The sequence below is a fragment of the Neovison vison genome, chromosome 2, assembly GCF_020171115.1.
Source record: "Neovison vison isolate M4711 chromosome 2, ASM_NN_V1, whole genome shotgun sequence".
Taxonomy (NCBI): Eukaryota; Metazoa; Chordata; class Mammalia; order Carnivora; family Mustelidae; genus Neogale; species Neogale vison.
The window spans coordinates 41,318,548-41,331,263 of NC_058092.1; the positions used below are offsets into that span (position 1 = coordinate 41,318,548).

The 12,716-nt window shown below is 35.8% G+C and overlaps 1 protein-coding gene across 3 annotated transcripts in view; it reads right to left on the minus strand.

Moving 5' to 3' along the window:
* The window catches only part of EPS15 (epidermal growth factor receptor pathway substrate 15), a 146,421-nt gene that overhangs the window by 56,587 nt on the left and 77,118 nt on the right, over nt 1-12,716 (minus strand). For all 3 annotated transcript variants that reach the window (XM_044238211.1, XM_044238213.1, XM_044238212.1), the window contains exon 13: nt 1,238-1,310. In XM_044238211.1, the coding sequence (XP_044094146.1) occupies nt 1,238-1,310 (73 nt within the window). The remainder of the gene's footprint in view (nt 1-1,237; nt 1,311-12,716) is intronic.

Consider the following 12,716-nt stretch of genomic DNA (forward strand, 5'->3'; position numbering starts at 1 on the left):
TTCTTAAGCTATTTTCAGTAGTAACTGCTTAAAGTCTGTGTCTCTTTTCATTTCCTAAGAAGCTCAAAAACTGCATGGAAATAATGTAATGGACGTAACCACCCCCCATTTCACTACCACAAAGGGAAATATATTAGTGATGATCTCTTGACTTTTCCATCATCTTTAGGAAAATTCCAGTATATACAGTAAAGGTAGCAATCTAATAAAATAACCAACTTGTAACAAGAAGTCTCTTTGGCTTCTTCCTCAATCTCTCAGTAAATCATTCTCTGCACCCAGGCATAACACATCTCAAAGACAATCTCCCTGCATGTCCTACATCAAAACAAAACAATGGATCTACCAATTTAGAGCTTTCATTCATTTAAAACTATCAGCACAAGCACAGAAATCCAACATATAAGTAACATGTTTTAAAAGGCCCACCCATATGCTTTTACTGGCAACTGATAATAGTGCTTCTATATCCAACCTCCTATATGTGCTGGTATAACATTTGGGAAACAGTGCCCAAATAACATGGTCACATGCACTGTTTATTGCCCTAAATGCAACACTGCTCAATTTTCTATTTTTTTTTTTAATGTTTGAAATACCTCTTTTTGTACCATTTCTCAATCAGAAACTAAGGTTTTATTATCTTTTCTATTTGTAAAATGAAGGTACTTAATGCAACACTTAGTGAATTAAATCTCATTATGCTAAAGTTTAAGCTATCCTGGCTACTATGCAACTTACAAAATGCTATTTTAAATTGTTTCATATCATTTCCCACCCTACCAGTGTTATGAGAAACAGCCCTTTAAAAATACTAGGTCTCCTAGCTAACAAAATTTCACATTCATAAAAAGCAATTTGTGTTTTGATGATGATGGTGATGGTGATAATGATGATCTCATTTAATTTTATTGGTATAATAATATTTACATCACAAGTCATTCAAACTTACCTTTAATGATACGATATATAGGTAAATATTATCTTAAAAATACTTTCAAAACTAGAAATTTATGCTAAAAAATACTGCTTTCTCATTGCAGTATAATCTGTGCAGGCCAGAATTCAGAGAAAAACTATCATTCTGCAAAAGGCAAATATTTATGTCACATAAATAACAGGTATTTTCTTGACCTACCCATCAATACCACAACCATCACACAGTAAATGACCCTATACATTTAAAATGAATCCTTCTAAATCAGAAACAGAATACTGAATTTTATAGTTCACTTACCTGAACCTCGCTTGTCCTCTGTTTGATAGTATCTTCTTTCTCCTTAAGGTCCTGTTCCACATTATTCTTTTCCCTAGAAGACCAGCAAACAATGCAAGAATATTTGAGAACATCAGCTACAGCCGGTATGGTTATCCATCCTCCTAACCCTGAATCGCTTTTTAAATACATAGTGAAACATTCAATTTTTAACTGAAGGGCAGAGTTTTCCACCCTCTTTTAATTATTTATGGAATAGAAATCAATATAAGCTCTGTTTGTTAAAAAAAAATGCTTTCTCACTAAAATGTGGTGAAAAGAGAATAGATTAAAAAAGGAAGAGGAGAAAAATAATCAATGAAACACTCTGGTTTCACTGATCTCACTGTTGCTATGGAAATGATGTCCAATGAAAACTGCTGGTGAAAAAAAGGAGGGGTTGCATCAGCTCTGTACGCTTAACCCTTAAGTACCACTGTCAAATCAAATAAAAATGGCTAATAGAAATAGTCAACAATATTAAGGAAAAGGACATTTTCTGAAGTGTTAATTTCCCCTTAAATCACTGGTGTGTACCAATTTTAGAATGAAAGAACACAGAAGAAATGGGTAAGACTGTCAACAGACAATCCATTTGCTCCATCAAATACTGCTCTACTCAAAAAAGCTATTTTAGGACCACTTGTCAATTCCAGTTGATCAAATACATAAAACAAGGTATACTAAGTAAAAACAGAATCACATTTAGCATTTATCTCGTTCTATACTCTTCAGATCAAACATACTAGGATCCACTTGTAGTCTGAGATATATTATCTAAATTCTTACATGCTTCCATCAGTGCTACATTCCTAATGAATGAGTCCTAAGCAACCTTAGATTCAGAATTACAATATAAAGCTATTTCTTTTGGTGTAATAAATTTAACTGCTTGTACTTAAATCACACACACACACACACACACTGACTTGCTCCCTTCATTTTTTTTCTTTTCTTTTTTAAAAACGAGAGAAAAATCCATAGAATTCTACAGCAATACATTTTTGGGTGGGAGGAAAGGTAAAAGAAGGCAACATGAAGAAGGGGGATGGCATTCAAGAAGTCATCCAAACTAGTTCTGCGGAGTTTCTCCTTAGAGCTTCAAGCCTATTATTTCAGTTTCATCCCAGACATCATCCAAACATAAGCTCAGGCTCCATTAAGCTGTAGCATAAAGGAAAGTGGGGAAATTACACCAGAGAAGATCCTTAGGGGGCAACTTAATGCTATATTTACATTTCTCCCCTTTTGGGGGTGATATTTTAAATGTAGACAAAAATCAACTGTTTTGGATATGCAGGTATAACGTTCTTAAGATTTGTAAGGAAGAAAAAAGCCCAAGAATAAAACCTATTTGTATACTGTTACTTTTAAACACTTGAGATGGCCAAGGAGCTCACTAACCATTTCTCAAATGGGTCGCAATGTGGGTCGTGATGTTGCTGAGATTTTAAATAGTCCCTTACCATGTGAATCACTGTTGCAGCCCATTCCTCCCATACCTCAATCTACTTATTATGCAAAGGTCATTCCCACTCCCAACCCTTATAAAATTAGGTAAAATCAAAAATAGAAATCACAGGAAGAAAAATCTAAATATACCACACAAATTCAGCAACCTCAAATCTTGAAGAAAAAAGAAAATTTTCCTTCTCTCCTTATGTGAGCATAAGAATGTTTTCATTCCTGCTGCAGCATGTCAGAGGTAAGTCACATGAAAAACCAGCCCCCTCCCCACAACCGCAAATTCTCAGAAGCATTCCACACAGGGCAAGTATCAATTATGCCCCCTCGTTTTGAAGGTAGCTAATAACAAAAATAGAAAATATCACACAGCATCACAGATCAGCACCACACACTAGAATGCATGTTTGTATTCAATCCTTTCTGCTTCTCTGTTAACTGCTGTTACTGACAGTGTCTGCTCAAAGATCAAGTGTGCAGGCAGGAAAACAGGGCTACAAGAAAGCAGTGAGCTGACAACACAGCCAAGAGAGAAGAGTAAGAGAGCTTTTTAAAAAATAAAAATAAAAAAAGGAAGCAAGCCGGGTGAAAAAGAAAACAGATTACAAAGGACTATCAGCTCTCACCAACAAAAAATACAGTCTCTGTTTGGGTAATATGAAGGAAGCTTAAAAGGTAGAGATTCCTTTTCATAATTTTGGGTGTGGAAGTAAGGGGAGCAGTAGTGATCTCTCCAAACATTCCCGAAGACTATTTCCAACTAAACAAAAATATGGGATTGTTAGGCATTAATTCTCACAGTACTGAGATCAAATAACTTTAACTTCTGATCCACTTTTATCTAGTGAAATTCTGGTCTCCTAATAATTCTTTTATTATCAAAACCAAGTAGTGTATGATATATTACTAAAGAGAAGATGTAAAAAAAAAAAAATCGGTTCTATTACTATTAAAACCATCACAATTGGAAATCTGTCCTATAAATGAAACTAAAAATCAAATTATTTTCTCATTAACTTAGATTATAATTTCAGGGATGTTGTTCTGTGATATTCCATTGACTCTTCTTCTTTTTTTTTTTTAATTTAAATACAATTAGCCAATAGTACATTATTAGTTTCAGATGTAGAGTCCACAGACTTTTAACCTCTGTAGCTATCCTTCTCATTTCCAGCAAGTAAGAATGCCTAAATACATTTAGATGCATAAAGATGCTTAGGTGCAAGAGAATGGGTCGTGGGTCATATTTCTTATATTCTCCTTTCTTTCAAATAACATGTATTTTTCTGTGATAACTATACAAAGCTTTTTGTTTAGCATTAATAATTCAAAAACTTAATCTTTTCAAGATTCTGTGCCACATTAAAAAATATTTATATGCAGTTTCCCAAGGAGCCCACCAATACGTATGATAAGACAGATGCAAGATATATTTCAAAAATAGGTGTGTGAGCATTTTGCCCAAAGCACTACTCATCCTGGGTAACAGGAAAAGCTCTTGTGTTTTTAGCTTAGTAACTTCCAGAAGAGAAAAGGAATGATCCTACATACCTCCTATCTTAGATTATCTCTGTGACCCTGTTCACTCCCAAGATGCTGGCACATCCTAAAAAATCCACAAATACCAAAGCTTTACATAAAGAAAGGCTGGGGATAAGGCTCCCTAGTTTCCAAAAGCTGTTGGTTCTGATTTGGTGGAAGCTAATATGCGAACCAGCAAGAAAACCAAAGCCCAAGCTAGGCTTTCAGAAGCCTAAAGTTGACAACTGCACAAATTTACGATGAATTAGTCAAAGCTATTCACAAGGACAGTGGGGACCCAAGTCCATGCAGTTCACTTTCATTTCCCCAGGCGCTGTTTATGGGGAGAAGGGAGTGAACCATCTGTCTTAATTTTGATATAATACCACACTGTCAGAGAAACAGATTTAAGTCACCTTCAAAGCCCTTCCCAGAAATATAGTTTTAGGGTTTTTTCCTGAAAATAAATATTCATTATTTTCCAACCAGAGAACAATAAAAAAGAGAAAACAGTTGGAAACTAAAAACCAGGGGCGCCTGGGTGGCTCAATTGGTTAAGCGACTGCCTTCGGCTCAGGTCATGATCCTGGGGTTCTGGAATCGAGTCCCACATTGGGCTCCCTGCTCAACCGGGAGTCTGCTTCTCCCACGGACCTCTTTCCTCTCATGCTTTCTCTCTCTCTCTCACACACACACACACACAAATAAATAAATAAAATCTTGAATTTTAAAAAAAAAAAAAAAGAAGAAGAAACTAAAAACCAATTAGTTAGAAACTCATGAAGGGTGACGCTTGGGTGGCCAAGTCAGTTAAGCGTCTGCCTTCGGCTCAGGTCATGATCCCAGCGTCCTGGGATCAAGTCCCACATTGGGCTCCTTGCTCGGCAGGGAGCCTGCTCCTCCCTCTGCCTCTGCCTGCCACTCTGCCTGCCTGTGCATGCGCGCTCTCTCCCTCTCTCTCTCTCTGACAAATAAATAAAATCTTTAAAATAAAAAGTGTAGTTTAACTGCCAATAATCTCTTATCAAGCAAACATAGAAAAGCAAGCTATTCTCATTATTATTACTACTCTGGTCACTACAGTAGTCTTTAGTAAAGCATGTACTTCATACAGAGAACAAGAAAATGGGACTAAAAACTGGAGACTCAGATTCTCATCTGGATCTGCCATGAAACAGTTTTTTGTTTGTTTGTTTTGTTTTCTTTTTTTTTACTCTGATTATCACGTAACTTTCAGAGCCTCAGTCTTAATTTTCATTATGCAGATACTAATATCTCTACTATCTTAAGATCTGCAAGGTAAAATGTAGAAGATGTCATGTAATTAGGAAAAAAGCAAGCTGTGAACCTATGTTGTGCCTGCTTTTTACTGATAACATTAACATTACTTAGAATTCTAAATAACACTGATGGAGGAATTTTTAAATTTGTTAAAAGGAATTATGGGCTGCAATAAAATTTAGAAAACATAGATAAATGCACAGAATATGTAATGTAATCAGAAATTTCTGATTACAGAAATGGAATAATCAGAAATTTCTGCCCCAAAATCTTGCTTAATATTCAAATAACTACTCTCTACCTTTAGAAACTCATTATATGGTTTTCAAAGCACAAGATTTGGTGTAAAATAGCCCAGAATTCAAATACGGGTTCCATCACAGGGCATCTTACTTAAATCACTGTAGTAACAGTTATTTGTTCTGGCTGACTCTCCCTTCTCCTAGGACCCAGAAATCCTGTTGGGAGACTGCTCTGCTCTTTCTCCCTTACCTATCACCTTTCTGCCTGAATAGTTCAAATAGAAGATGCCATCTTTTTACAGATTCAACCTCTCTGAGCAATGACTTGCTGGGGACTGGCTCCTGACCAAAGCTTAACCATTCTCATTACACCAACTCACCACCACAGAGATTAATTCAAGAAAAAGCCCATGACTAAAGACAAGGCAGTCAGGATCTTTATCTAGGATGCCTTTATTTGGAACTAATAGAAAACTATTATTACCACTATACTATCTACTACTACTATCATTACAGTAATATACTACTAATAGTAATTATAATAACAGCAATATTATCACATGGAAACTAGCATTTATTAAACACTTACTACATAATAGGTATTACGTGATAAGCAATTTACATGGATTATCTCATTCATTCTTAGGAAGAATTATTCCTGTGAAATGATGGAGATGGAAGGGATATTTGTTGTCCCTGCCTAATAAATAACAAAATTTCCACATAAAAACCTGATTAAAGGCAAGCAGACAGATAATCCTGGTAGGGCTTAGGCTCTGGCTCCTTTCCCCCCTTATGATGGTTAATTCTATGCATTAACTTGGCTACGCCATGGTACCCAGGTATTTGGTTAAGGCTAAACAAGTATTTGGATGTTGCTGTAGAGACTTTTTTTTAAAGATCTATTTATTTAGAATTGGGGGAAGAGAGAGGGAGAGAATTTTCAAACAGAGTCTCCACTGAGTCCAGGAGCATGGAGCCAGACAGGGGGCTTGATCCCACAATCCATGAGATCATGACCTGAACCAAAAACAAGAGTCAGACACTCAACCAAGTCACCCAGGCTATTGTAAAGATTATTTTTTAGGCGAAATTAACATTTAAATCAATAGACTTTGAGTAAAATAAATTACTCATCATAGTATGAATGGGCTTCACCCAATTAGTTTAAGGCCTTCATAGAGAAAAAAAACAAAAACAAAACAAACTGAGGTTCCCCAAGGAAGAGAGAATTCTATCACCAAACTGTCTTTGGACTTGAGCTGCAACATCAACTCTTCCCTGAGTCTGCAACCTACTGGCCTTTCCTACACATTTCAGACTTGCCAGCTCCCACAACTGTGTGAGCCAATTCCTTAAAATAAATTGAATATAGTATCTACTTTACATATCATATGTGGGGACTGCTGCAAGGAGTGAAAAAGAAATACACAACAAAACTCAATAATACATCCCTATGCAACTTTAAGACCTATCTATTGATTCAACAAATACTGAATATTACTATATAGCTGTTACTGTGCTATACTTTAGAGCTACAAAAAAACAATGAGACAGGTATCTCCCATTAAGAAACTCAGAATTTAATGTATTTGAAGGGTCTGGCAGAAAAACGTAAAAAGATAATTATGATGCAGTATACTGGGTGCCAGAATGGGCAAGCAGAGGTGCTGTGGGAACACAGTAGATGGGTACTTGACTCTCCCTGGAGAGGGTAAGAAAAGGCTTACTTGGTATCAGAGAAGGCAGGATCATTAACCACAAAATAAGCTGTAAAGATAGTAAATGGTATGTTTACCAACAGAAATTACTCCAGCCTGGGCATGCTTTGAGACTTCAGCTAAGCTTTGAAGGGAATAATGAATGTTGGACAGAATAATGGCGTTTCAAAATGAGGGAAAGCTTGTACAAGAAAGCACAGAAGACGTCAGCAAAATGGCAGACTAAGAGGCAGGCTAAGAAGAAACCTTCCCAAATTTGATAAAATACACCAATCTACAATCCAAGAAGCTCAACAAATTCCAAGCAGGAAAACCCAGAGACCCACACTGAGACACATTAGAATGAAACTGCTGAAAGACAGAATCTTGAAAACAGTAAGAAAGACTAGTCACATACAAAGGATCTTCAATAAGATTATCAGTGGATTTCGCAGCAGAAAACTTGATGACCAGAAGACAGTGGGATGATACATACAAAGTGCTTTAAAAAAAAAACAACAACCTAAAAACACAATCTGGCAAAACTGTCCTTTCAAAATGACAGAGAAGTTAAGATATCCCCAGATAAACAATGGCTGAGTGACTTCCTCACCATTAGACCTGTGCTACAGGAAATGCTTAAGTGAATCCTTCAGGTAGAAATGAAAGGATGCTACTAGGCAGTAACTCAAAACCATATCAGAATATAAAGATCTTCAGTGAAGGTGTATATACATGGACAAGAACAAAAACCAGTATTATTGTAATTTTGGTTTACAACTTCCCCTTTAAATTTTCTATAGGATTTAAAAGACAAATGCATAAAAAATAATTATGTTAGTAGATACATAATGTATAAAGATATGACTTATGACATCAATTACATAAAATGGAGGGGACAGAACTTAGAGGAGTAGAATTTTATATGTGATTAAAGCTAAGTTGATATCAAGTCCAATTAAATCATTCAGTTTGGGAAGATGAAAAAATTCTGGAGATGAATAGTGGAATAGTTGTTCAAGAATATGAATGTACTTGATGACACTCAATTAAATGATTAAAAATGGCTAAAATAGTAAATGTGCTATGTATATTTTATCATAATAAAAAAATAATGAAAAAGAATAAAGTACAGGGGCACCTGGGTGGCTCAGTGGGTTAAACCTCTGCCTTTGGCTCAGGTCATGATCTCAGGGTCCTGGGATCGAGCCCCACATCGGGCTCTCTGCTCAGCAGGAAGCCTGCTTCCATCTCTCTCTCTCTCTCTGCCTGCCTCTCTGCTTACTTGTAATCTCTGTCAAATAAATAAATAAAATCTTTAAAAAAAAATAAAGTACAGAGGTGAGAAAATTCTAGATAGACTAATTTATTTAAGATGGAGGGTTCATGTGTGGTAAATATAGCTGGAATGGAAGATCAAGGTCGGATAATAAAAGAATGTCAGTACTAGGTAAAGACAGTCTTCTAATATACAGGAAAGGCGATTCCCTAAAGGTTTCTGAGCTGTGCTTTTCTGAACTCCAAACGCCATTATTTAGCAACATATCTCTTCTTTTTTTGCTGACTTTTGCTCTATAGAAGAAGAGAGGAAGTAGAGGCTCTTACTTGCTCAGAAAGCTGATGACAATTGCTAGAAAGGCAATAGAACACTCGGACTCTGCTTATCTTGAGAACTGTCAGAAGTCTTGAGCTGGAGCAGGATAACAACTATAGAGAGTTGAGGAAAATGTCTTGACTTGTACTTCAAACCAGCTTTTTGGTTTGAAACTTAGACAGCTTTTCACTCTAAGAATTCACAGCGATTTGATAAAAACTTGAATAAAAATTTGAGAGTAAAGACACTGATTTGTACCTTTAAGTATTTAATTTCTCTAAAAGTTACCTTAAATATATAATCTCTATATGACTGTATACTATATTCCATTCTTTCAACAGTTACTTAATATCTGCTAAATGCCAAACAAGACTGACGGAGGGCCCTACCGATAGTTTGCTGGGGAAACAACGTAGCCATTAATTATGAAACAGTAAGACAAATGCTGTGACAGTTTAAATGCGTGTAGTTCTCCGAGAATAACTAAATTTCTTAATTCGCAAAGCTGACTGTTTTAATGAGTTTTATTTTTTAAAAATAACTCAGAGAGTATGTTCATGGGCATAAATTACTAAAAAGAAACCCTAGCTGAGATCAGGGAAAACACAAACTTTGGGGTGTTGCTCACACAACTGCTGCCCTGTCAGTGGCAGAATCCAAAATTTGATGGTTTGTTTTTATAAGGAGAAATAAAAAGCTTATTCTGTGAACTCCAACTAATTAATTTATTCTACTCATCTGACAGTACAAAAGGGATGAAAAAAAAAATGTAAAACAAGGCCTTAATTTCCCTAATTATAAAACAGGGATAATAAAGTTGATAAGGAAGACTAATTTATATTACATCTAGAAAGACTTCAGCACAATGCCCAATGCACAAGAAGTGCTTACTAAATGTCAGCTATTATTACCACCATTCTACTATTTACCAGTATAAAAGTACAATATTTACTGGCTTTTTAAAAGTTGCAATCAAGCATCCACAGTGATGGCAGTTAGGACTTACATAAGTGGGTAGAAACCGATTCCTAAATTCCTTCAGGAGCTGAAATTTCTTGGTAGATATTTTTGTTTCCCAAAGACAGAATTCAACACATCTTAAAAATTATTGCTCTCTTAAACAAGATAAGAGCCCTTTAATAAGCTACCAGTAGCACAAAATAATGGAAGCAAATGTAATTTTTACAGAATATAAATGACTGAGACCAGAGCAATCCAAGACCAGAATATAAATGACTGAGACCAGAGAAATATAATGCAAGTCACATACATAATTTCAAGTGACCAAATTGCCATATATTAATAAGTAAGAAGAAACAAGTGAAATTTATCATAGTATGTTTACTTAACCCAGTATTGCCAAAATATTTACATTCGTTTTTGAAATCCAGTATATTTTACACTAACGGCACATCTTAATTTGGATTAGCCATATTTTAAGTGCTCAATAGCCAGATGTGGCTAGCGGCTATGTTTCACACAGCACAGACTTAAAACTTTAGCACGGAGGGTTTCAAATAAGTAAGTCTCCCTAAACAAAGGTTTTAAATGCCAAGCCATGCACTCTCTGTGAAAATTAATGAGACTGACTGCTTATTACCAACAAAAGCGCACTACTACAACCTACAGCTTCAATTACTCCATCAGTCATACCACTGTTGAGGTAGTCACGATTGAGATCTAATAGTACCTCAGATCTTTACAGGGCCAAAAACAGGCCAGGTTGGGTCAAATAAGCAAAAGAGCTCCAGATTCAATAACAAGCAATGATCTCTTCAGAGCTAATGGTTTCTAATGGTATGAGAACTGAACTAAACCAAAAACATAAATTTTTTAGAAGTTCAAACTGTATGCTAATGCTGCCTTAAATAGGTTTTTCAAAAATCAGTTTCTAAATATGACTGAGATAGAGATATATTTAGGAACACAAATTCTGGCTACATAGTTCCAGTATCTCTTTAACCAGGGAAAGAGAGAGTTCGTTCAGCTACTGCAGCCAGGGTTTGCTGAGCACCTATTCAGTAAATGCTATACTCTAAGTGCTGAGCTGCTTGGTGGAGATGATGATGATGATGACAACGATAACAATGACTATGAACGTGTACTGAGAATCCGTCATGTTCCAAAAAGGTATTGAGCATTTCACATCGTATTAGTCATATTTCCATTTCACAGATAAAGAAACTGAGGACTAGATAGTTAAGTTACTTGGCTAAATCATGTCAGGAGCCAAACTGGGCAATCTGGTTGGAAAGCCATGCTCTGAAATATTATATTAACTCATTAGAAAGAAGATACGGTCTGTGCTATCACACAGAGATCAGAATTTACTAGAGGAAGAAATATAATCCAGTATTGTAACCATTCTGACAGAAGGAAATTTAGATAGATACCAAGGAAAGCTTCTTAGAAAAGAACTGTCTGTTCTTCATCTGAAAAATTGGGATAAAACTACTTATCCTTAAGTGATGTTGCGAGAATTAAATAAAAGAAATAATATAAAGCAGGCACAGCACAATATCTAATAACTATTATTGTAATTATCGACTCTGTTTACTGGCCCAAGACCAGGATAACAAACTGGCCTGACAGGATATAGCTTTTACTTCCTGATATTCTTGCTAAAAGGACAGAGACAGGAAGGAAGTAGAAGCTGACAGAAGACAAATATTAACTCCTGCCTCAGCACAATTCACCAACACTATGCTATCTTAGTGAATGAAGCAAGTTCTGACTTTTCACTGTCAAGAACTTCTCTATTTGAGACAGTTTACTTTCAGAGCAAGGGTTCTTAAAAATGGACCCACAGATAGTTTTTAGGGTCTGGGAACTCCTGAAATAAATACAAAATGGTGTAAATGGATACACATATTATTTTGGAGGTGGTAGGGGCCTAAAAGCCTTTTTCAGATTCTCAGAGTAAATCCCTGACACAAAAATAGGCTATCAAAATATGAAAAATCAGGCAACTATATTTAATATCCCTGGGAGGATTAAAAATCCTTTTGTCTCTAAAATCCTCTTCTATAGACTTGAAAATAAGCTATTAATCAAAAGATCTTTTGTCTTTTCATCCTTTAATACATGGCTTCTGGTCTGCCATAAACTTGACAGCAATTGAGTCTGTGAAATATTCTAATATTATAACATACTTCGATTCATTCATTCAACCAACTAACCTATACTGAGATTCGGTGGTGTCAGGTACTACATGCATTAACTTCTAGACCTATCCAAGTGAATAAGACATAGCCCCTGCCCTAAAGGAGTTCAAATTAAAATGAAGACCACAATAAAAAAAAAAAATGGTGAGTACTATTACAAAGAAATAAAGTTTCTAGAAGTAAAAAGAAAAAAGCAATTATCAATCAAGATTTTAGTGAAGGTTTGAAAAACCAGATATTTAAGTTGGGTCTTAAAGCATATGTAAAGTTTACAAGGTAAAAGGTGTGCTCAGACAAAGGGAACAACAGGATGAGAAGCACAGTAGAATAAAAATGTGTGGCATGTTGATGGAGAGGTCCACCCACCACATGGCTTGAGAAAAGGGATAAAATCAAAACTGAGAGTGCCAAAGGAAACACATGGTGTCTTCTCTCAAGGAGTCTGATGGTGCCCTAGAAGAAAGGATTCTACTTTACTGTAGGAGGTGGCTAAGA